Below are 26586 nucleotides of genomic sequence, written 5' to 3'. Positions count from 1 at the left end.
CCATCTATACCATTGGCCCATGCAGTTCACATGAATGAAACGTACAAGAACCTACAGGTTCTTTTGCAAAAAAATATGCTATCAAGAATACAAATGGAATATCTGTGCCAACCTAAAAGTGATTGGTTTGCTGACTGGGTTGCAAGGTGAATACCCTAATTACTGCTGCTTTTTATGTGAGTGGGACAGCCGAGCAAAGAATTTCCACTATGGGATAAAAAAAATGGTCAGACCATTCCAAAACTACACCAGGCTAGAAAAATGTAGTACATCCTCCTTTGGTGGATAAGTCAAAAATCTATTTACCTTCATTGCACACTAAGCTGGCTCCTCACAAACTCCTCCAGCACATGACAGCACAACGAAACAAATGGCCCTCAGTCCCCAGCAGCTTTCACTTCCGCTCTTACGGCAGTGAGAGGATCAGAGTGGAAGCAGAGGGTTCTAAGAATCCCTGGGTACGACCAGGCTGCCATGCATAGAAACTGAACTTGGCCTGTTACAACGTAAGATCGCTCATCGGTAAAGACAGGATATTATAGCTGGTAAAGGAATTAGAAAATATGAATTGGAATATCATCAGTTTGGCTGAAACAACAAGAAGAAATGAATCACTTATAAGCTTATCAAGTGGAAATCTGCTGTACACCAATGGAAACAGTGAAAGGAGTGAAGGTTCAGTTGGCTTTCTGGTCCATAAACATATAAAAAACAACATTTTGGATTTCAAAAGTACATCACCAAGGGTGTCAAGACTACTACTCAGGATTTCTAAGAGGTACAAACTAAAGGTTATAAAGATTTATGCACCAACATCGAGCCATGATGATGAAGAGGTTGACGAAATGTACACTGAAATTGAGAGTCTTCTAGATGAGCAGAAAACCCACTACACTATCATTATGGGGGACTTCAATGCTAAGGTTAGAAAGAGACAAAACATCACAGAAAGGAGAACTATAGGAAATTTTGGAATTTGGTGAAAGAAACAAAAGAGGTGAAAGACTTGTGGAATTTGCAGAATCTCGGTGATTGTCAGTAATGAACAATTTTTTCAAGAAAAGGGTGAACAGAAAGTGATGAAAGAGCCCAAATGGATTAACAACTAATGAAATCAACTTCATCCTCATTAACAGAAAATATATCGTGAATGATGTTACCGTAGTGAACAAGGTAAATGTTGGAAGTGATCACAGAATGGTAAGATGCACACTTTATATAGATAAAAGAAAAGAAAAAAACTAACTGGAGTAAATAATATGAAGGTCTTTGAGATAACAGAAGAGGAGAAAAAGCAGTATGTACTGGAACTTAAGAACAGGTTTGAGCTTCTGCAGACAGCTCAGGACCAAGATATCGATGAGGAATATTACAGCTTTCTGAAAGTGATAAAGCCTAAGAAACCTATAGGTAAAAAGAAATCCAAAGAAGAAAAATTAGTCAAGAAACACTTATCATGATGAACCAAAGATGACAAATGAAGAGCAAGATAAACACTATCAAGGAGAAAATTGAGTATACTGAGTTATGCAAAGCCATTAGAAAGAAACTCAGAGAGGACATAAGAAGACTTAACACAAGAAAAGTAGAACAAGCATCAAGGGAAAACAAAGGACTAAAATCAGCAGCCATGAGCAGTAATACAGAAAGACAAATGATACTGAAACTGAAGAATACCAATGATGATGTACTTATAAATAGCAGAGAAGGCATAATTCAAGTCAAGTAGCAGAAGACTACCATAGAGAATTATACAAGGAGCGAGGGAATGATGCCAGCAGTGGGGAAGATGGTTTGCAAATTAGTAACACATATGACATACTCAATATCCTTGCTGACGAGGTAGAACATGTGTTGAAGAAAATGAAAAATCAGAAAGCCACGGGAGAAGATGAAGTTACTGTAGAGTTGTTAAAATTGGGAGGAAGAGACATGGCACAAAAACTGGCAAGAATCTTCACAAAATGCATTAGAAAAGGTGTGATGCCTAAGGAGTGGAATAAAGCAATCATAGTTTTGCTGCATAAAAAAGGAGATAAATCAGAAATTGGAAATTATAGACCAATTAGCTTGTTATCCCACATCTACATGTTGTTCACAAGAGTCATTACTAACAGATTAGAAAGAATACTTTATGAAAACCGAAAAGAGCAACCTAAACCGAAAGAGCAAGCTGGCTTTAGGACAGGATTCTCAACTATAGATCACCTTCATGTAATATCACAGCTAATGGAGAAAGCAAATGAATATAAAACACCATTATGCCTGGCATTTGTGGATTATAAAAAGGCATTTGACTCCATACAGCATAAGGCAATGTTTCGGGCACTGGAAAGACAAGGCATAGATACCCCATATATTATGATTTTGAAGAAAATATATGAGAACAATACCTCCTTTATTAGACTAGACAGAGAAAGTAGTAAATTTAAAATTCAGAAAGGAGTTCTACAGGGAGACAATAATTCCGAAGCTGTTTACTTCTGCCCTTGAGGAAGCTTTCAGATTAAACTTGTCGCAGAAAGGAGTCAATGTGAATGCAGAGTACCTAAACCATTTAAGATTTGCAGATGACATTGTGGTCATAAGCCACGATCCCAAAGAATGAGAGGAAAATCTTAATCAGTTATGCAGAGTTAGTATTGGACTAAAGATGAATATGGCTAAAACAAAAGTAATGATGAACAAGTATGCCATAGAAATGGATATAATGATTGAAGGAGCAGTAATTAAAAGGTGGAGTCATATACTTATCTGGGACAAATCATCAGCTGTAATAATGATAAATGGCTGGAAGTCAAGAGAAGAATAAATTTTAGATGGATAGCATTCAGGAAATATAGTCACATACTGAGGAGCAATATCCCAATTTGTCTGAAACGTAAAATAATGAACCAATGTGTACTCCCCACCATGACGTATGGAAGTGAATCTTGGGCGCTCACCAAAAGAATGGAAGAGAAGCTGAGAACTACACAGAGAAGAATGGAATGAATTATATTGGGAATCAGACTGTTAGATAAGAAGAGAAACACATGGATTAGGCAGCAAACTCAAGTAAAGGACATTCTTATCATAACTAAAGAACTAAAATAGTCTTGGGCAGGACACATAGCTCAAAGACATGATGACAGATGGACTAAGAGAATAACAGAATGGTACCCAAGAGGAGCTAGAAGAAAACCTGGAAGACAACGACGGAGATGGACAGATGAAATTCATGAGTTTGTGGGTAGTAAATGGATGGCTATTGCACAAAACAGAAGGAACTGAAAAGTTGCTGGAGAGGCCTTCATCCTGCAGTGGATTGAAAATGGCTAATGATGATGATGATGCACGTCAAGCTAGGTTTGATAAAAATATTTGTGAAAGTGATGGACAAAACAGAGGATTTCCCTGTTATGAGAAAGATTCTGCGAATCAGTGATAAAAGCGGAAATTAAAAAATTGGAATTGAACAATAACAATATTTTCACATGGAAGGCGAACATGAACATTTTACTATTGTAAAAAGCAATATGTGTTGTTTTATAATGGTAGCTATGTGGCAAAGCCCTTTATGGATGGGGCAGTCATAATTGTATATATATACACTGGTGTTTAAAGAAAGTGCATCACCCCTTAAAATTGTAATTGTCATCCGAATAATGTAAGTATATGGCAATATTTTTTACAGATTGCATCAGATAAGATCAACAAGCATAGATGAGGATGTAATATTGCATCAGCTGTTACTTTCAGCTATATAAGCACGCTCTGCAAGAGTTTCAGTCGTTACTTGCTTGTGTCAGGATGGAGAGCTATGTGCAGTTGATGCCACAAAGAAAGAGTGCTGTTGTTGCTTTATGTGAGGAAAGATGTTTTTCCTGTCATATTGCTTATAGAGTGGCTTGTAATCAGTCAACAGTGAATAGATTTCTTTCCAAACTCAAGAATACTGGTTCTGCTGATAGGGAAAAGGGAACGGGATGCAAACGACTCTCTTTGCCAAAACAGGACCACGTTTTGAAGCGCTTATGCCTTAAAAATCGTAAAGCTTCTTCGTCTGAGCTGAAAAGAGAATGGGAAGAATATACAGGATTGGTAGCAAGTGCAGTAACAGTCAGAAGATGCCTCTTTAAAAATGGACTTGTAGCCCATCATCCTAAGAAGAAGCCCCTCCTCACACAAAAAATGAAAAAAGCCTGATTAATTTGGTGTAAAGAGCATGTCAAATGGACCCCCGAGCAATGGAAGTCAGTTATTTTCTCAGATGAGAAGAAATTCAACCTGCGTGGCTCTGATGGGAGACAAACGATTCACCGTAGACATAGTGAAGACCCATTCAGACTGTATGGTGTCCACAGTGAAATTCCCTTCCAGCCAAATGATATGGGGGTGCATTTCATATCACGGAGTAGGTCACCTGCAGTTTATAAAAGGTTCCATAAATGCCAATCGATACCTGGTTATATTGGAAGGCAAATTACTGCCAGCCATTTTAGAGACCATTTCAACCTGCCAAGTAACTGCATCTTTCAGGACGACTGTCATCGGACAAAAAGTGTAAGTAGGCATTTCTGTAGTTATTTTAGCTTCATGAAAAGGTGAAGTTTTCATTTTGTTTTCCATTTAAAATGATAAACTGAAGCAAGTTGAGGGCTTCAGATAACATTTCAGCCATAATTGTCATGTTTACCAAAAATATTGTATAAAGGTTGTAAATGCTCATTTTGGAATATTTTGAGAGCACCTGTCAAATATTACTTAGCTTTGCCTTAACTGTTAATAAATATCTTATGTTTATATTTCTATATGTGATGCTAGTCATTAAAGTAATATACCATCGCGAAAAACGGTTAGAAATGTGAAATTCCTAGGTGATGCACTTTCTTTGAACATCAGTTTATATATATCTATTTTATGTTAAGTCAGTATTAGATTTTGTTATTCTAAATCTGATTTAATAATCTGTGAAAGAATGTCATATGCAGCTGTTTACGAAAATTCACTTAACTGAATATACTGTAATAAATTAACTGAATCTACCACAAACTACCACATACATGAATACTGCTAGTTCCCCCCCCCCCATAGTAGATGTTTACTTTTGGAAGTTTCTCATGTGAAATTAGTGGGTTAATGTTATGTTGTTGTGGTTTTTGATGTGAAAACACCTTCGGCAGCACCTACTAAATTTAGGACTGAAGTAAAACTAATTGGTCACAAAAATGCGATGAGGAAATGATGTCATTTGGACCATTTCCGTGTCACATCCTTGACAAAAATGCGAGATGGAAATGATGCAGATGATCATTTCCATAAAGGTTACTAATCTTTGCATTTCTTTTAGGTATGTTGATCATACCTAAATGTTGATCATTCACAAATTTCCATAATTTCAGTTGGAAGACAGGGGCTCACATCTGGTGAGTATCGGCTTGGCACACCCAGGATCCAGAGCTGGATATCATCATTCTTCTCTTTCTTGATGATTCCCTTCTACTTCTGACTCTTGTTTTCTCTCTCTCTCTCTCTCTCTCTGGGTAATTCTTCCCAAAATTTTTTTCTGGCTGGTGCAGCATAAGCCTCAGGTTTCCTTGCACCATGTGAATAATAATAAGACAAGATGCAATGAATTTGTCTAAATGTCTCTGGAAAACAGCTTCAATTGAGGTACCCAATCTCGTAGTTGGAACTGAGGAATTAGTGTTGAGAGTTAGATCGAACGTTTCTTGCAGGAAAGTAATTAACGGTTTAGTTTCTTCCAATACAAAGTTGAAATCGCTGCTCGTGATCATGGGTATGCGATACGCTGGTATGATATGCCGCTCGTGATCATGGATATGTGATATGCTGGTATGATATGCTGCTCATGATCATGGGTATGCCGGTATGAGTACTGTAACAAAATGAAATGAATGAAGCCAGTTATATCCTGTATGTCACTGTTAGGAGAAATATAGACAACCATTGTGAGTATCACTAGCTGTTAGGTAACACTTTAAGATCTTGTTCTTAAGTGATTCTCTGCAGCTATTACACACAAGGATCTCATCAACATGAACATTGGGATATGTAGTACGTATCAATGGTGTATCTTTAGCAGCTGGTTTCTTTGTGTCATTTTCAAACCATAGATGATTGCAAATGTAGCCTACAGAACAGAAATTTTTCATAAAAATATCCTTTCATGCTCTTGATGTGCATTCTTATGTAAATAGTAGGTGGCTAAAGGAAAAGCAGCTTGATCATTTAAACTCATCTGCTCTGCAATTGGAGAGATGTGGAGCAGGTGAGATTAGTCACTTCAGGCACATCATTATTAGATGGAGCAGTGGCATTGCTGGTTGAAGGCACTGCTAAATTAACCGGTTGATTTTCTGTTTGTCTTTTATGCAATCTTGATAGTCTTTGTCATTCTCATGCACTCGTTGCTACCTCCATCTTTATTTTCTTAGGTTGGCTCGCTTGATACTTTCAACAACCTCTGCATTTGATTTCAGCATCATTGAACACTCAGCTATAGCAGTGTGGCCTTCAGTCCCTTTCACTAATTGGAAAATTACTGATGTGAAAGCATCTATAGCTGCACCTAAAAATGGAATGGAATACAATGAAAATGCAGATTGCAACAATACAAATACTTGTATTGTTGCAGTCATATTTCCTACAGTAATAACTGCAGGAAGTATGATTATGATATCATACTATTCAACAAATGGCTACAATCGAATGGGTAATTTGGCTATTGGCTTGGATTTCGCTAACCTCTTCCAAGCGTTGATTCAGTAAAGTAAGTAGCGGGCGGAGCATAAAATGTTATATTGTTCATAACTATGGTTCTTGTTGTTCGATTTTAAAATGGTTCTGATTTTCATCAGAGATGTTTTCACATAAAACACCTTTCATGTGTATAGGGTGCACCTGTGGAGGGTTTTTTTGCATGTCTATGAAACCTAACTTTAGCATGCTACTGCTACCTTTTCTTTAAAACTAAAAAAAAAAAAAAAAAAAAATCTTAAATTCAAAACTATATAAGATAAAATTTAAATTCTAATGGTAATGCTTGCAGTTGAAACTCATAGCAAGTTTTAGATTAAGAAGATATGTTTGTAAACAAGAAAATAAAATCAGCTTTGTGGTGAAATTAATGATATCTTATCACCATGGTTATATAGATTATTTCTGCCTGATGTTTTTAGTTGTGTATATTGATAAATAATACTAATGCACTAAATTAAAACTGTATAAATTAAATTTTGTATTTTTTATTTTGCTTTTAGTTTTTATGGTGCATGAGTGATTAAGGTCATTATGCACCAAGGCCAGTATAAATTAATTACTGTGCATCTTAAAAAGGATGAGTACATGTGGTTAGGATGATAGGAACATACACAGGGATCTTTGGAAACTATCTACTCTATCAGTATTTTGTGCTCAGAAAAAAAATAAAAATGACAAACATATAAGACAACTGAGAAAAATACAGCATACATACAATATGGCCTATAGGTATAAAAATGTACTATATTATATTTGTGTAAATACACCATAGTTTACCATGGCGCCTCTGTAGCCAGGTGGGCTACAGAGCAGGAGCAGCAGTGCATAGCACATGCTTCTTGATTAGACTGGGGTTCGAGCCCGTGACCACCAAATACACAGGATGTGGAAAGGTCAGAGAATGATCACCGCATATTCCCGGAGCAATATGGCCTTAATGCTCCTAAAAAAAATAAATAACAATAACAACAACCATAGTTTACCCATACATTTAACTACATAAGTAGTGCATTTACACCAATATTATATAGTTAATTTCAACCCATAACATATCATGCCTTGCGCATTTAGTCTTCAAAATATTATTATTACCTACACCATTTGGCATCTCTCATATTGTGGAATTAACTTCGCAACTGTGATGGCATGTTTGCATTACCAGGGTACCTGCCCATCCACTGATGATAGGCCAATAGCCTTGAAACAGTTGAGGGGGGAGCCTGATATTCACGGAGTTTCTGAGAATAGGTAACAACAGTCTTCTCTACTGGGGAAGCGTTGCCTATTCAAGGAATATATGAGCTTTGAGTGTGAGTTGAAGGAGCAACTGTCCCTTTCTTCCTTCTACGGCATTTCCTTCCTCTACCTCTCCTACTATCACCTTCCTACATCTTTATGTATGAGGATAACTGAGAACTTTATCCCATACCATATTTAAAAACAGTGCTGTCTGGGTGGTTGTGCCCACTGAGAATAAATAACAGTAATCTCCTCTATTAGAGAAGCGTTGTTTATTCAAAGTAGTGCAATACCTGCTATCTTGTTGAAGTTGATAGCCTAAACAAATTTAAAGCTCAACTGGACAGGTATTTCGAACGAACGGAGGGGTGAAATGGGAGTGGGTTTTTTTTTTTTTTTTTTTTTTTGGCTGATGCTGAATAAGCTTGCTTTCTTGCATCATATGCCTCTGCTAATGCTAATGCTAAAATGCTAATCTGGTGAAGGTAGCCACAATATGAGATAAAATCAAACGATGCCTTTACACTACTTATGGGTAAACTATGGTGTATTTACACCAATATTATATAGTTAATTTTAACCCAAAATATATTATGCCTTACACATTTATTCTTCAAAGTATGAAAATGTATAAAATCACATGAAAGTACAGCCAAGCCTCGCATAATGCGAGTTCGATTAATATGTCTTTCAGTTACTGCTATTTGAAAAAATTATACCACTTTTCACTTTACGCGATGCAATTTCCAGTTGAATTGCATTTAAAAATTCAAATTTTTAAATGCAATTCAAATAACGCATAAATGTTTTGCGCGATGTGCTCAAATTAATTGCATTAATCGAGGCCAGCCTGTTTAGTGATATGATCACAGGTACAATAAAATAAAATAAAGATAGCCAGATAGGCCATAAGAGTTTGCAAGTTACAACAATTTACAAGAGTTTTTTTTTTTTTTTTTTTTGTGGTATTACATGAATTCATATGTGTGATGCATATGACATTTAATGTATATGACTCTGTACTTGCAATATGTGTGATGTCTTTGCAATATGTATTTGTCATAAGGCTATTCCATGCATATCAGGATGCATTAATCATTGAATCATTGCACCAGTAAGAAGCATAAAAAAAACAACATAACTTGTTTCATTATGTGCAGAATTGCCCAAAATATGTCAGTTCACATCTGTAACCACTTGATTAAAATACAGTTTTGGACTGATTGTGATAAAGCGAAAACTACAAAAAATTTAATTTGACATTACCAGTTACATATTCTGCAATATGTAACTGCAATATACTTAAGAGATAAAGCTTGGGTATGTATGTAGAAATATATTTAAAGAATGGTAGAAATGTTGTGATCTTTAAAATATTTATTTGACAGGTGTTATTTGAATATTGGATTGTTTTCGGCAAACAAAGTAGAGAAAGGCCAAGAAGAATGATCTATCCTAACCCAACAAGCAGCATGCTTAATGGAAAAAGAAGAAAAGGATTGATTTTGGAAGGGGGGCTGTCAACCATTTGATTAATAGAGAAATAAAGTTTCTCTATTCATAAAAAAAGGTCAACATAGAAGTTTCCCTTTTCTGTATCTTGTTTAGTGGATTGTGATCATCTACATATAAGTTATGCAATACTATATTTCATTCAGAATTTTTATTTTTCTACCTTAGATGAACTTTATCCTGAAAAGCCAATTAGTACAGTTGAAACTGCAATGATCATTACATTTGTAATAACTGGAATTGCTCTCATCATTTCTGCTGTTATCATCATTAAGAAACTTTTCAAAGAAAGGGTAAATAATGCTCATAAAACTTGCATTAAAGTTTATTTTAATATATTAAATATATATTTAATGAATTGAATTAGAGACTTTAAATAAAAAATGAATTTTTAATGAATTGAATTAGAGACTTTAAATTCAGAATTTCTTTCTTTATATATATTTACTCTTTAAATGTCTGTGTGTTTGTGTGCAGGATTCCTGTAAAATATTAATTTTCTCTTTTTTTTTATTTGTGATTTTACACAGTAATTGAAGGAAAGAGAGAAACATTATTTGCCATAATATTTTATCTATATATTACAGATTCAATTCAGTATAAAAAGAATAAGCAGAATTTAATAGGCTGATTTGATAACCTTAAAAATAATTATTTATTTATTTACATGCTAAATGATTGTTTATAGACGGTAATGTAATAAGACTCACTCAAAAAATAATTACATTATTAGTAATCATGTAATACTCATTAAATAAAAATAATTGTTATTGTGCAGTGACATATACATCATTCAATTCTAATCTCATGTGTTTTATTCTAGGCATAAGTAACCAGTGAGAGTAATCTTTAAATTTTCCCAGATGAGCGATCTGTGAGTTTGGTCAGCCTAACATCCAGTCGATGCTTTTTTCCCCTTCTCTTTTTTGAACAGTGGGCATTCTCACAAATGAAGCATATCTCACAATGCCACTACATTGTATCAAATGATGAGGCTGCACCTTGAATACTGCATACAGGTCTGGAAGCCTCATTTTAAGAAAGACGTGGCTCTCTTGGTACAGAGAATGGGTACAGAGAAGAGCAACCAGATTAGTCAAGAATATAAAGGACCCTTACCACAAAATTCTGAAAATTGCCGTGCTGCTTGGAAACTAGGAGGAAATAATATTCTTTGGACCCTTTCAAGAAGCTCCATTCAGATGAGGTCTCCATATTTGAACACAGTATTCCATGGTCTTACAATTGCCTTATACAGTGGGATTTTGACCTCCCTATCTCTACAGGATAGCATTTGATAAATTGATAGGACACCATGGGCTTTCCTTGCTGCATGTTTATACGATTCAGAAAACCTCATATCTGCCCATATTGTAACTCCCAGATCCCTTTTCTCCTCCACTGTTTTTAATTCAACCCCACCAATTGTATAATTTATTTGTGGGTTGCCATTCCCCAAGTGTAAGACCTTCATTTAGCAGCTTTAAAAAATAGCTGCCACTTCTATGACCATCTTTGAAGTCTGTTCAAGTTATTCTGAAGGAGCACTGCTTGGCACTGATCATTAACGACTTATCAATCTTTATGTCATCTGCAGACTTTGACATCACACCTTCTATCCCTTCATTGATGTCATTTATGAAAATGAGAAACAACAGTGCTACAAAAACTGATCCTTGAGGGACCCCACTCCTGACATTACACCAATGTGAAGAATATCCATTAATCACAACCCTCTGCCTTCTGCCATACAGCCACCCAGAAATCCATCTTAGAATCTTACCAGTAATCCCAACCTGTTCAGGCTTATACAGTTAACCTCTCATGAGCAACCGAGTCAAATGCTTTGCTAAAATCCAAATAAACTATGTCAAAATTATTCCATAATCTATGTTTAAACTGTTCCCTAAATCCAGCTCATGAGTACCTGTGTCAAAATAGCCTTATAAGTTAGTTAAACATGATTTAACTGTAACAAAGCCATTTTGTGAATCCTTCAGAATGCTATATCTGTCTAAATGTCCCTGGATTGCACTGTTAAACATTGCCTCTAAGATTTTACCTACCACTGAAGACAGACCAACCAGTCTGTAGTTACAACTTCACTCCCAGAACTACTTTTATGTATTGGTGATACATTGGCACTTCTCCAATCCAAAGGAATGTCCCCCAAGTCCAAAGATGCCCTCATATTTAGCCTCAATGGTTCAATACACTCCCTCACACTCTGCCTCAAAACTACATGGTATATGCCATCAACTCCAGGAGCTTTACTTGCCTTTATGCTCAAAGGTTTTTCTAATAAACAATCATCTGTAATTATGTTATCACTAATTTCATATGGCTCACTCACACAGCCTCTTCTCAGAATAAAGGGTCTTTCATCAGTAAACATAAATGCAAAGTACCTGTTCAACTCATCTGCAACATCAGCTAGGTTGTCTAAGACTTTCCCACATGCAGTGCACCAGGCTCCAATCTGATTTGCTCTTTCCTTCCTTGTATTCACATACATCAGGCCTTGAATGGGTTGAGCACGCTAAATTCTGATGGGATCCTTCCACTTCTGATGGGATCCTTCCAGGTTACGAACCTAAGGGGACATAAATTCAAATTAAGAAAAGACAGATGTAGAATAGATGTGCGGAAATTTGCCTTTAGCCAGCGGGTGGTTAATTGCTGGAACAAACTTCCATCTGTCGTTGCGGAAGTTGATAGGTTAAATAAATTTAAGGAGGAACTGGACAGGCATTTGGAGGGAATGGTGAGATTTTTTTTTTTTTTTTTTGGCTGATGCTGCATGAGCTCATACACTTGCTTTCTTGCATCACATTGTCACTACTACTACTACTACATGAAAAATTCCTTTTCCCCATTCTTTGCTCTTTTAGCCAATGCTTTCTCATATGCAGTCCTGGCCTCCCTGATCTCATTTATGGTACTATTACAGATCAAATTTTATCTGTTGTAGGTTTCAGTACTTTTCATTGCTCTGTAACTGTCCCATGCTATCTTTTTCTGCTTTATTCTTAAAGCTATGTATGGATTCATGGTCTCCATGATTTTTGCTTTAAAAGTATTCTATAATCCAAATGTATTCGCCATCCCTTGGCAATCCATCCAGTTCACAGCTTCAGTGTAGTTAGCATTAGTTGAGGCACACCATGCAAGAAAGCAAGCTTATAGAGCATCAACAAAAAAAAAAAAAAAAAAACCCCCCCTTCCCATTTCACCCATTCAGTCACTCCAAATGTTTGTCTAAAAGTTAAAAGTTAAACTGCAGACATTATCAACCCACTGCAGGATGGAAGCCTCCTCAACAATTCATGCTGAAGGAAATGGACCACAATCTGCCACGCTGGTCCAGTGCGGGTTGGCAGATCGATCATATTTAGCAGTCAGGGGCTTGAACCTCGGTCTATTCAAAGAGTGCATGCTACTGCACTCCCGCTCCTGATGATTCAGCTACAGAGGCCACTAATGTTTGTCTTAATTCAGCCTTAAATTTATTTAAGCTATCAACTTCCACAACAACAGATGGAAGTCTGTTACAGCAACCAACCACCTGCTGGCTAAAGGCAAACTTCCGCACATCTATTCTACAACTGTTTTTCCTCAATTTCAATCTATGCCCCCTCAGATTCTTAATCTGAGCAAGCGGAACTATCCTGTCAGCATTGAGCCTGCTCAAACCATTCAAGACCTTATACACCTCGATCAGATCACCTCACAGGTGCCTAGTCTCCAGATGCTGCAACTTGCAGAACTTAAGCCTTTCTCCGTAAGTACACCCCTTTGTTCCTTTCACCAATCTTGTTGCCCTTCTCTGTACTCGTTCTAGCAACTCTACATCCTTCCTAAAATGAGGCCTCTGCACCTGTATACAGTACTCAAGGTGTGGCCTGACCATTGCCTTATACAAAGGGATAATCACCTCCTTGTCTCTGCTAGCAAAATTCCTATATATCATTGACAAAACCCCATTACCTGCCCTGGCAGCTCGTCTGCACTGCTCAGAGAACTTCATATCTGACTGCACAATTACCCCAGGCCTTTTTCATTCTCTACCTCCCTGAGTGTAGTACCACACAGTTGGTACATTTCTCTTAGGTTACTGCTACCTATATGGAGTACTTTGCATTTGTCAATGTTAAACTTCAGTTGCCACTTCTCAGCCCATCTGTCTAACTTTCTAGATCCTGTTGCAGTGGCATACTGTCTTTACTGTCATTAAAAACCCTGTCATCCTTTGTATCATCTGCAAACTTGGACATTAAGCCTGATATATCTTTATCGATATCATTGATAAATAAACAAAACAACAATGGGCCCAGCAGCAAACCCTGGGGGGACTCTGCTAATAACATTAGTCAATGTAGAGCAGTGTCCATTTATTACCATTTACTCTCGGTCTTCTCCCACTCAACCATTCCTTTATGCATTGCAGTAACTGGCCTTAATCCCACACCGCTCCAATTTGTTCAGTAGTCTTTCATGTGCAACAGTATCAAAAACTTTCCTGAAATCCAAGAATATGATATCAAAATTATATTTTGCATCCAGTTCTTTTTGTGACCACATCATAGTATCCAATAAAATTGGTCAGACAAGACTTCCCCCTTAACAAACCTATGCTGTGTCTGAACTATTACTGCTGTCTTGTCTAGGTGATCCTGTATCACCTCTTTAACCAGTGACTCCATTATTTTCTCTGGAACAGAAGTTAAACTAATAGGTCTGTAATTGTTTAATTATTTGTGTCCCACTTTGAACCCCCCCCCCCACTTTGTGAATTGAGGATACATTTGCATGTCTTCAGTCCATGGGGTCCTCCCCTGACTCGAAGGATGCTCTCATAATAGAATAGAATAGAATCTTTAATTGCAGCAATGATAGACATACAATTAGTCCCGTGACGGCATGGTGGTGCCAGGTAATTATGGCTAAGGGTTTGCTTACTTCCCTTTTTGCCTCCTTCATTATAACTGGATAGTGTAGGTGTTTCCTTTTATCTTATTAGTTTTTATTGCCTTGACTTGCCAATTGTAATCCTTGTTGGCTCGTCAGTCGTAAGGGTATTGTTTTATACTTTACTTCACCAATTGTAGGCATAAATTCTTTGGTTTTTATTATTAACCATATACCCTTGGCTACTAAGCTAAACCCTACTTTAATTTTATTTATGGAAACTATCAAGTTATTGCCTTGACTTGCCAATTGTAATCCTTGTTGGCTCGTCAGTCGTAAGGGTATTGTTTTATACTTTACTTCACCAATTGTAGGCATAAATTCTTTGGTTTTTATTATTAACCATATACCCTTGGCTACTAAGCTAAACCCTACTTTAATTTTATTTATGGAAACTATCAAGTTATCCTTGGGCCTCTGACTGCTTCTACAAGATTTCAGGTTTAATTGCATTTTTAGCTAGGAATTGAGTGAGGCAATTGACAAACACGCGTAAAAAGTTTAACATGTTTAATTATAGAAATTGACTTAAAAGTTTTCAAAATTGATCAACAAAACTCTTCATATTAAAAACATTCCTCAGTGGGATAAATCAAAACAATAAGTTCATTCAGCATATTTGTTACTAAATTGAAACAATAATTCCTTTACGATATCCAGTTTGTTTATCCAGTTATTCCTTAGGCTAGTTCAAAATATCACAGTTAGGATTTCAGAATGCCTTTCTTCCCCTTTTTGGATTATTCTCTTGACTAGAAATAATAATACGAAACAGTACTTACAATTATTTTCGCTTCTCCGACCTTTTGGACCAGTTCCTTTATCTTCTAAAACTTTCTTTAACAGTTTCCACATCAGATTAAACTCTCCTCTATCAAACTCACTTTGAAGTGGCATATACTTATTAACTGCCCACTTATTTTAACTTTATTGACACTTGAAACTACTAGTTGCATAACCGTAACTAATTACAATTCCCAAACTTGACTTTCCTCGATTACTAGCTTACTCGCTGCTTCCAAACTTGTTAACTCAGATATTGTTGGGATATCAGAGACGTGGTGTCACACAGATATAAGTAATGCGGAACTGGAATTTGGGGAATACAATGTGTATAGAAAGGATAGACAGGACAGGAGTGGAGGAGGGGTTATGCTATTAATTAAGAAACACATAAAGTCCAAGGAAGTGAAGCCAGTCGACATCGATGGACAGGGCAGTGTCGAGTCAGTTTGGTGTGACATAAGCATAGGGAAATCAAAATTGAGAGTAGGAGTGTGCTATAGGCCTAATGACTCTGATGAGTATAATAAAATATTGTACAGGGAAATAGAGTGGGCCAGTAAATCAGAGAGTCTTATAATGGGGGACTTTAATTTCCCAGATATTGACTGGAATTTGTGGGTTGGTCACTCGCACACTAGCAAGGCTTTTGTGGATTTATTGGATGATTGTTTTCTACATCAGCATGTTCGTGAGGCAACAAGAGGGAGCAATACTCTTGATCTGATTATCAGTAGTGATTCTTCATGCATTAAGAACCTGCAGATAAATGAACCACTAGGTGGCAGTGATCACAGTGTGTTGAAGTGGGATTTACTCAAGGAGGTAACTACCATCAGAGGTAAAGGGAAGGGTTTTTGTTTTCGTAAAGGCGACTATGATGGTCTGAGACAGTATTTAAATTCTATACAGTGGGACCAACTGATGATGTTACCAACAGCAAACTCAAAATGGGAAGCATTCAAGGAACTAATCTTGGAGGCTACCAGGCTTTACATACCAACTAAGAAATATTGTTCAAGGTTTAGGCCTAAATGGTTGTCAGATGAACTAATGAGACATGTGGCAGAGAAGAAAAATGCATGGGATACATACAAATTAATGGGTGACATGGAAGCCTATGATAGATATAAGTTGGTCTGTAACCAAGTCACAAAGGAGATTAGGCAGGCAAAGGCAGACTATGAAAAATCCTTGGCAAAGGATGCAAAGAAAAACAGAAAAGAGTTCTTTACGTACTTGAACTCGAAAAGGAAAGGGATGAATCAGATTGGTCCACTGGATATTGATGGTTCAACAGTTGAGGATCCTGCTCAGGTGGCTAACAATCTAAACGAGTATTTTGCATCTACATTCACGCATGAGGAGTTATTCAGGAAGGAGAATGATGTAGGTAAAGTAAACATTGGCAGTGAGCTGGATGATTTTGTAATAACTGAGAGGAAAGTGGAAGAGAGATTGTTGAGGATAAACATAAAAAAGGCACCTGGGGTGGATGGGATCTATCCAGTTATATTAAAGGAGGCAGCAAAGGAAGTATGCAAACCCCTAGCCATAATTATGAGAGCTTCTTTGGACTCAGGGGAGGTACCCATAGACTGGAGATGTGCAAATGTAACCCCAATTCACAAAGGAGGATCAAAGGCTGACACAAGTAATTATAGACCTGTTAGTTTAACTTCTGTTCCAGGTAAATTAATGGAGGCACTGGTTAAAGAAGCACTGCAGGATCATCTAGACAAGAATTCAGTTATAGCTCAGACGCAGCATGGTTTTGTTAAGGGCAGGTCTTGTCTGACCAGTTTGATTGGATACTATGATGTAGTCACAAAAGAACTGGATGCAGGGAATAACTTTGATATTATATATTTGGATCTTAGAAAGGCTTTTGATACTGTTGCACATGGAAGACTGCTGCACAAATTGGAGCAGTGTGGCATTGGAGACAAATTGCTGCTATGGATAAGGGGATGGTTGAGTGGCAGAAGACAGAGAGTGGTAATCAATGGACACTGCTCAACGTGGACTAATGTTATTAGTGGAGTTCCTCAAGGTTCAGTGTTGGGTCCGTTGTTGTTTTCGGTGTTTATGAATGATATTGATGATGGGATATCAAGTTTAATGTCCAAGTTTGCAGATGATACAAAGGTTGGCAGGGTCGTTAAGGACAATACTGATGCTATGCTGCTGCAACAGGATCTGGAAAGGTTGAACAGATGGGCTGAGAGGTGGCAAATGAGGTTTAACATCGACAAATGTAAAGTGCTGCATATGGGAAACAGTAACCCCAGAGCAACGTATCAACTCTGCGGTACTACACTGACAGTGGTGGAGAATGAAAAATACCTGGGGGTAATTGTGCAGGCAGATATGAAGTTCTCTGAGCAGTGCAGACGAGCTGCAAGAGTAGCTCATGGTGTCTTGTCAATGATATACAGGAATTTTTCTAGCAGGGATAAGGAGGTGATTATTCTCTTGTATAAGGCAATGGTAAGGCCACATCTTGAGTACTGTATACAGGTCTGGAGGCCTCATTTCAAGAAGGATGTAGAGCTGCTGGAACGGGTACAGAGAAGGGCAACAAGATTAGTAAATGGAACAAAGGGTTGCTCTTACGAAGAAAGGCTTAAGTTTTGCAAATTACAGAGTTTGGAGACTAGGCACCGGCGAGGTGATCTGATAGAGGTGTATAAGGCTTTGAATGGTTTGAGCATGCTCAATGCCAATGGGATTCTTCATCTTTCTCAGAATAATCACCTCAGAGGGCATAAATTCAAATTGAGGAAGGACGGATGTCGGATAGATGTGCGGAAATTTGCCTTTGGCCAGCAGGTGGTTGGTTGGTGGAACCGACTTCCATCACTTGTTGTTGAAGTTGATAGCCTAAACAAATTTAAAGCTCAACTGGACAGGTATTTCGAACGAACGGAGGGGTGAAATGGGAGTGGGTTTTTTTTTTTTTTTTTGGCTGATGCTGAATAAGCTTGCTTTCTTGCATCATATGCCAATGCTAATGCTAATGCTAATGCTAACTCTGAACGACTCATGCCCTTACACCGGCAAATCCTCTCGTCTGTAATCTGACAATATTCTCGCTGTTTCCCGACTATTACTCTCATGGAACTCCTTCTCTTACGGAACAACTCCTACCTCTACAACTCTTACCTCTATAACTAACTTAACGCTACTAAACCAGTCCTTATATATCCCATTTTTACCCATGATTCCCTGAATTTTGACCTGACCTCCCCTAGATAAGTCGAACGTTCTCCACAAAATTTTTTTTTTCTTTTTTTCTCAAAAAAAATAAGCTAAAGCTTACAATAGATTCCATCTGCCCCAGGAGCCTTTTTTTATGTTTAACTTCAACAATTTCTCCTACACTTTGCTCTCAGTTATTACAAAGTCACTTAACTCCCTGTTAGAGTTTGATAAACGTATGGTATTTCCCTCCTTGAATAAATCCTCATGTGTGAATGTAGATGCAAAATACTCATTCAGTTTATCAGCTATTTGAGCAGGATCATCAATAGTCAAACCATCTATGTTAAGTGGACCAATCTGATTCATCCCCTTCCGTGTACAGTTTACATAAGTAAAGAACTCTTTGCATCCTTTGCCAAAGATTTTTTGTAATTTGCCTTCGTCTACCTAACCTCCTTTGTGACTTTATTACAGACTAGCTTATATCTGCCACAGGCTTCTGTATCTTCTAATAATTTATATGCATCCCATGCATTTTTGTTCTCTGCCACAAGCCTCATTAATTCATCCGACATCCATTTAGGCCTGAATCTTGAACAGTATATCTTAATTGGTATGAAAAGCCTAGTATGAAAAGCCTCCAAGATTAAGTCCCTGAAGGCTTCCATGTAGAATTCACCATTGGTAACATCATCAGTTGATCCCACTGTATAGAATTTAAAAACTGTCTGAGACCACTGTAGTCACCTTTACAAAAACAAAAACCGTTCCCTTTACCCTTGATGGTAGTTACATCTTTAAGTAAATCCCATATCAGTACACTGTGATCACTGTCACCTAGTGGTTCCTTTATCTGCAAATTCTTAATGCATGAATAATCAATGTTGATAATCAGATCAAGGGTATTACTCCCTCTGGTTGCCCCTCGAACATGTTGCTGTAGAAAACAATCCTCCTGTAAATCAACAAAAGTCTTGCTAACATGCGAGTGACCAATCCACAAGTTCCAGTCAATATCTGGAAAGTTAAAATCCACCATTACAAGACATTCTGATTTACTCCCTCATTCTATTTCTCTGCACAACTGTTCATTGTACTCATCAGTCATTAGGCCTATAACATACTCCTACTTTCATTTTCCCTTTCCCAGCGTTTGTCACACCCACCAGACTCAACATTGCACTGTCCACCCATGTCAACTGGATGCACTTCCTTAGATTTTTTTTCTTTCCTTCCTACTCTGTCTGTCCTTTCTGTACACATTGTACTCCCTAAATTCCAATTCTGCACTGCAGTGCAGTGCAGTCCAATTCTGCACTGTTTATATCTGTGTGACACCACGTCTCTGATATCCCAATAATATCTGTCTTTGATGTCTTGATCAGCACTTCAAATTCATCAATTTTATTTACTATACTTGTAGCATTAGTGTACATGCAAGTATACATGCACTTGTTCTTACTCTTAGTTACCCTAACACAGCCCATGTGTTTACTTATTCCATGATGACTCCCAGCAGCTTTTGAAGTCCCCAGCACCTTGCTCTCTGGGATGCTGCTCATTACAATAGAAGCAGTGCAAGAATCATGTTCGCATCTGCCTGCGGCTACCATTAATCTTTTAGTCTGGGAATCCCTCCAAAGGGGACTGGCAGTTAGTGCTTTAAACTGTCAGTCCTCTTTTCTGAAGTTAAAATCAGTGCCTTTACTAAATTATTAGTAAAGTAATTAATTTTAAAAAAGTAATTAAAGAAATTAGTAAATGATAATTTTTTTTTCTTACTGTAATTAGTATGAAAAATAATTTTTGTTATGTAAATTAAAGTTTATTTTCATAAGTGATGTAAAATCTGTTTTTATTTGTTTTATTGATTTTATTTATGTATATTTATGGCTTTTGGAGTGGTATGAGGTCTCACATTTATGACAGGTCCAGGCCCCGTCTAATCTCCCTCAGGCTCTGTTTGTCATGTGCTTATGCAAGAGAGATTACAAGTTAGCATATTCTCTAATAGAGATATGTGATCTTGTCTAGAAATCTGATTGTCAAACAAGTGTAGGAGCAGAAGGATACTTTTTCCAAAATATAAAATATGACTGAATTTAGAAGGATTGAAATTAACTAAGTTATCATTGCCCATTTGTGAATTTCCTGGAAATTAGCTTTAAGGAATTGGTAGTGGATGTTTGAGAAGATAAAGCTGATTGTGCAGGGCAAGCTTTCTCACAAATTGGAAGGTGGAATATAATGTGCTATCGTCAACAAAACTATGGATAAGATTACTAGTCAGCAGAAGCAGGTCATTAATATAAGAAAGAAAAGAGTGGGAGAAAGAAATTAACATTGAGGAACAGCAGCATTAGTGGAAAAGTTAGAAGATAGAGAGCCATCTACTTACCCACAGTAAGAAGTCAGAGAGAAAGCTGGATATGCAATACACAATTGCAATAAAACAATCAGCAACCCACAAGGTGGAAGTTTGTTTAAAAGACCTTTTATGCCAGACATGATCAAAAATCTTAGAATGTCAGGTGCAACTGCTTGAGTTTCACTAAACTTTTCCATTGAATGTGTCCATAGATGGGTAACATAAGCCAATATGTTATCAGTGGATTGGCACTGATGCAATATGTAATGGCAATCATTAATCAGATAGAAGGTTGTGAGATAGTTTTGGAGTTGGTAGTCATTGAATTTCTTCATTACTTTAGACAAAATAGAGGTAAGTGCAGTGGGATGATAAGATGGCAGGAATTTGTCACCCCTTTTTTAGTACTGGTTGGATATGAGCAAATTTCTGAGCAAAAAGGAAAACACTAGTGGAATAAGAAAGTGTGAAAAAGTTACACAGATCAGGGGGATGCTCAGGAGAACACATTTTGAGAACAATTGGAGAAATCCCATCAGGAAGCATTACCATTAGTAGAGGCATACGATGCAAGAAAGCAAGCTTATACAGCATCAGCAAAAAAAAAAAAAAAAAAGACCCTTCCCATTTCATCCATCCATTCACTCCAAATGTATCTCTAGTTCTGCCCTGAATTTATTTAAGCTGTCAACTTCCACAATGACAGATGGAAGTTTTTCTACACATCTATTCTACAACTATCTTTCCTTAATTTTATTTATGTTCCACTCAGGCAATTAATCTGGAAAAGAGGAAAAATCCCATCAGCATTGGGCATGCTCAAACCATTCAAGGCCTTATACACATAATCAGATCATCTCACAGGTACCTAGTCTCCAGAAACTGCAATTTGCAGAACTAAAGCTTTTCTTCATAAGAGTTGTTCCATTCACCAACCTTTGTTCCATTCACCAACCTTGTTGCCCTTCTCTGTACTCTTTCCAGCAGATCTGCATCCTTCCAAAAATGAGGCCTATAGACCTGTATACAGTACTCAAGTTGTGGCCTGACCATTGCCTTAAATAAGGGGATAATCATCTCCTTATCATTGCTAAAAAATTCCTGTATATCATTAACAAGGCACCATGAGCTACTCTTGCAGACTGTCTGCACTGCTCAGAAAATTTCATATCTGATTACACAATTACTCTCAAGTCATTTTCATTCTCTACTACCCTGATTGTAGTACCACACAGTTGATACATTACTCTGGGGTTACTGCTATTCATATGCAGTACTTTACATTTTTCAATGTTAATCTTCAGTTGCCACCTGCTCAACTTTTCTAGATCCTGTTGCAGTAGCCTACTATCATTAGTATCATTAACAACCCTGCCAACCTTCGTGTTATATGCAAACTTGGATATTAAGCCTCATATCTCTTCATCAATATCATTAATAAATACAGAAAACAATAATGGACCCAACGCCGAACCCTGGGAGACTCCACTAATAACATTAGTCCACGAAGAGCAGTGTCCATTGATTACCACTCTGTCTTTTCCCACTCAACCATCACTTTATCCATAGCTGCAATTTGCCTTTAATGCTATACTGCTCCAATTTGCACAATAGTTTTCCATGTGCAACAGTATCAAAACCATTACTGAAATCCAAGTATACGATATCAAAATTATTTTTTGCATCCATTTCCTTTGTAACCACATTATAGTATCCAATCAGATTGGTCAGACAAGACTTCCCCTTAACAAACCCATGCTCTGTCTGAACTATAACTGCAGTCTTGTCTGGATGATCCTGAAATGCTTCTTTAACCAGTGCTCCATTATTTTCCCCTGAACTGAAGTGAAACCAACAGGTCTGTAATTACTCATGTCACCTTTCCATCCCCTTTTGTGAATTGGGCATACATTTGCACATCTCCAGTCTGTGGGGACTTCCCCTGAGTCCAAGGATGTTCTCCTAATTATGGCTAAGAAGTAAGAGTTTGCTTACTTCCTTTGCTGCCTCCTTTAATATAACTGGATAGATCCCATCCACCCCAGGCACCTTTCTTATGTTTAACTTCAACAATTTCTCCTCCACTCTGCATGCCCTCAGTTATTACAATGGTTGTAATTTAAAGTATAATAAGAAATTTGGAAATTAATTTCTTTTAATATTCCATTGTTTTATTTATTTATTATTATCAATAATAAATGTAAAGGCATTGCTTTGTAGTTTGAAAATCATGACAATATTTTTGATTTTCAGATTATCTAAACAAAATTAAAAAAGAAACTACTTTACCATAAACATTATTTTTCTGTCATTTTTGAGGTTTTTCTTCACATAATTTTTGATTTATCATGATTTTCTCAATATGTCATTTTTGTAGGGCATTTAAATCTAGTCATTTTTAATTCTTGGTTGCTACAAATTTAAGTCTTATATCAAAATTAAATTAGATAGGAATTGTGATTAATAATTTGCCTATATTTATTAATGAATTATGTTTTGAATAACGTAAATTATATGTTTTGATTACTAGGAGAAGTTTAACATGACATAGCATATATTTATTACTTTTTTTTTCTTAATTTAGAAACAAAAGAAAGAACTAGAATTGTGTAGCCAAAATAGATTTAAGCAGGGATTGAAAGAAATGTTCAATCCTGATCTTCCTTTGGAAGAACAGATTGATCTCTTGCCATATGATAACTGGTGGGAATTTCCGAAAGAGAGACTGAAGCTAGGTAATTGCTATGCCATTTTTTTTTAAAATCATGATGGTAAATATATAACATTTTTTTCATAATTCTTTTTTATTATGCATGTATAATATATATATCTATCCTTATTTATGCATGATATATTTTAATAATGAATACATTCCTTAATAAATCAAAAATATATAAAAAATTAACAGATAATGTCACTGTGTGATGGAATAATTGTGTATCATCAGGCAACCTCTATAGATGGAGCAATGTTTATACAAGTTGGTTCAAGCAATCTCACATTGCACATTCTTTTATTTTTTTTATACTCCAATTGGGGGTGAGGGAGAGTTACAGCTGCTTCATTGTTCAGTTAACAATGGGCCATGCAGTGTTTTTTTTTTTTTTTTTTTTTTTTTTATTATGGCAGCATCTGGAATTCAAATGTGGAACATTGCATACTTGTGTGCAAACGATTGACAGTCAAGGCCATGTGGATGCTTGTACAAACAAGGAACAATATCAAATGGGATTATATTTTTGTGTTTCCAGTTATTTATTCTCAAGTTTTGCTTTCATAGTATATCCTCCAGGTCTGAATAATTCTGAAGGCTTTTTACTAACTCATGACATTGTATGGTTATTCTCAAGGTGTTACTTTTGATTTTCTTAATTTGGATATTTTATGATGTAAAAATTTATGTTGCTGGACCTCTGAACTGTTTCATTTTAATTTTCTTATTGGTTTAATAAACAAAAAAGTTCCTCTTTACAGCTTAATAATAAAAGTTACAGGGCTATATTTCAAAGCAGGCATTGAAATATTTTGAAAATTATATGCATAGTTACCAATCTCTGGGTTTACAAAAAAAAGAATCTGTTTTTTTTGAGTTGATTTGACTCCCTTCTTCAGTTCACCTTCATAACATAGTTTCTTCTATCATTTTCTTTTTGAAAAAAATAGTAAAACTATTTTAAAATTGGAATTTAAAATTTTAGCAAATTTATTCTTAGTTTTGCTAACAAACAAAGCTGTGACAAACACCTGAGAATAGTTTGGCATAATTGTTCAGTTAGCCATAAAAAAAGAGCAAGCTTTGTAGATTTTCCAACACAACACATATGATACTGCTCAGGAATGATACCCCCTTTATTGCTTTATAAAGCAATAAAGATTAATAAAAGAACCTAAAGTTTAAAAATTCTTTAAGTTCAATATCATTAAAGATTTACTGCATTGCCATAGAAATACAAGCCAAATCACTGCCCTTCCTGTCATTAAATTAATAAAAGCTGACTTCCTTGTCAATCGCAAGAATAATGAGAAATGAGTACAGTGACGGTCTGTGAAGAACATCAAAACATGTTGATGGACTAATCATTAGTACACTGTAACATTTTTTATGATGTCTAAGTGTTTTATATTTAGTGAAAAAAAAAAAAAAAGTTACCATAGTTGTACCAACATTGTGCTGTCGAGGTGAGCCTTGTGCCAGTGCGATCCATTGAAGTGTTACAACTTCAAATATTTAATATGCTCATAGCAGCAGAAGCTTACTTTATGAATAAATCTGATAAATTTTGGACTAAATTTGATAGCCAGGTGTGTTTCTACTGCTGAAGTCTGTTGATTCCAACAGAATTCATAGATAGCAAGTTGTGAGCTGAGTTTTTGGAAGTGTTAGGCTAGGTATTATTTAACTTAAATATAATCATATTTGAAGAGCCAATTCATCATCCACTAGCACTATTTCAAAAAAAAAAAAGTTCTGTGTTTTGTTTGTTTTTGCTAAAAAATCTGTTTTCCTCCTACTTAGAGGAATCCGATCTACATCTTTTTAAAACTCAAACTTTGGCAGCAATGAATGTATATCATTATGTTCAGTTTCCATATTTTAGTATTAGTATTAATAGGCAAAATGATAAACGGAAGCAAGTATATGCAACATCAGCTAAAAAAAAAAAGGAAACACTGCATTTGCCAGTTCTTTCTAGTTATTTTTTCTCCTCAACTTATACTTTGAATAAATTTAATCCTTTACATTGATTAAAACTACTGCTTTAACAACATCATGTGGAAATTCATTCCAACAATCAATTACTCTCTGCTTGAAAGAAAATTTTCTCACATCTCCTGTAACCATCCTTTTCCAATTCAAGTGTGTGTGTGTGTGTGTGTGTGTGTGTGTGTGTGTGTGTGTGTGTGTGTGTGTGTGTGTGTGTGTGTGTGTGTGGTAGTGGCATGTGATGCAAGAAAGCAAGTGTATGAGCTTATGCAGCATCAACCAAAAAAAAAAAAAAAAAATTCGCACAACCATTCCCTCTAAATGTTTGTCCAGTTCCCTTTAAATTTATTTAACCTATTAACTTCCACAACGACAGATGGAAGTTTGTTCCAGCAATTAACCACCCACTGGCTAAAGGCAAATTTCTATACATCTATTCTACATCTGTCTTTCCTTAATTTGAATTTATGCCCCCTTAGGTTCGTAATCTGAACAAGTAGAAGAATCCCTTCAGAATTCAGTGTGCTCAACCCAATCAAGGCCTTATACACCTCAATCAGATCACCGCGCAGGTGTCTAGTCTCCAGCCACTGCAGTTTGCAGAACTTAAGCCTCTCTTGGTAAGAGGATCCCTTCATTCCCCTCACCAATCTTGTTGCCCTTCTCTGTACACGCTGAAGCAAATCTACATCCTTCCTAAAATGAGACCTCCAGTCCTGTACGCAGTACTCAAGGCATGGCCTGACCATTACCTTATACAGAGGGACAATCACCTCCTTTTCCCTGCTAGCAAAATTCCTATATATCATTGACAAAACCTCATGACCTGCCCTGGCAGCCTGTCTGCATTGCTCAGAAAACTTCATATCTGACTGCACAGTTACTCCCAGGTCTTTTTCATTTTCTACCACCTTAAGTGTAGTATCACACAGTTGGTACGTTTCTCTGGGGTTACTTCTACCCATATGCAGTATTTTTCATTTGTCAAGGTTAAACTTCAGTTGCCACTTTTCAGCCCATCTGCCCAAATTTTTTAGATCCT

At 36.6% G+C, this 26586-nt stretch overlaps 1 protein-coding gene across 2 annotated transcripts in view; it reads left to right on the top strand.

The window, feature by feature from the left end:
• Positions 1 to 26586, top strand: part of LOC150078070 (vascular endothelial growth factor receptor 1-like) — a 341587-nt gene that overhangs the window by 218868 nt on the left and 96133 nt on the right. For both annotated transcript variants that reach the window (XM_090385266.1, XM_090385267.1), the window contains 2 exons: positions 9685 to 9809; positions 23424 to 23574. In XM_090385266.1, coding sequence (XP_090241392.1) covers positions 9685 to 9809; positions 23424 to 23574 — 276 coding nt within the window. The remainder of the gene's footprint in view (positions 1 to 9684; positions 9810 to 23423; positions 23575 to 26586) is intronic.

The sequence above is a fragment of the Mastigoproctus giganteus genome, chromosome 11, assembly GCF_048544385.1.
Source record: "Mastigoproctus giganteus isolate SK-2022 chromosome 11, ASM4854438v1, whole genome shotgun sequence".
NCBI classification, from domain to species: Eukaryota; Metazoa; Arthropoda; class Arachnida; order Uropygi; family Thelyphonidae; genus Mastigoproctus; species Mastigoproctus giganteus.
This window is presented reverse-complemented; position numbering and strand designations above follow the sequence as displayed.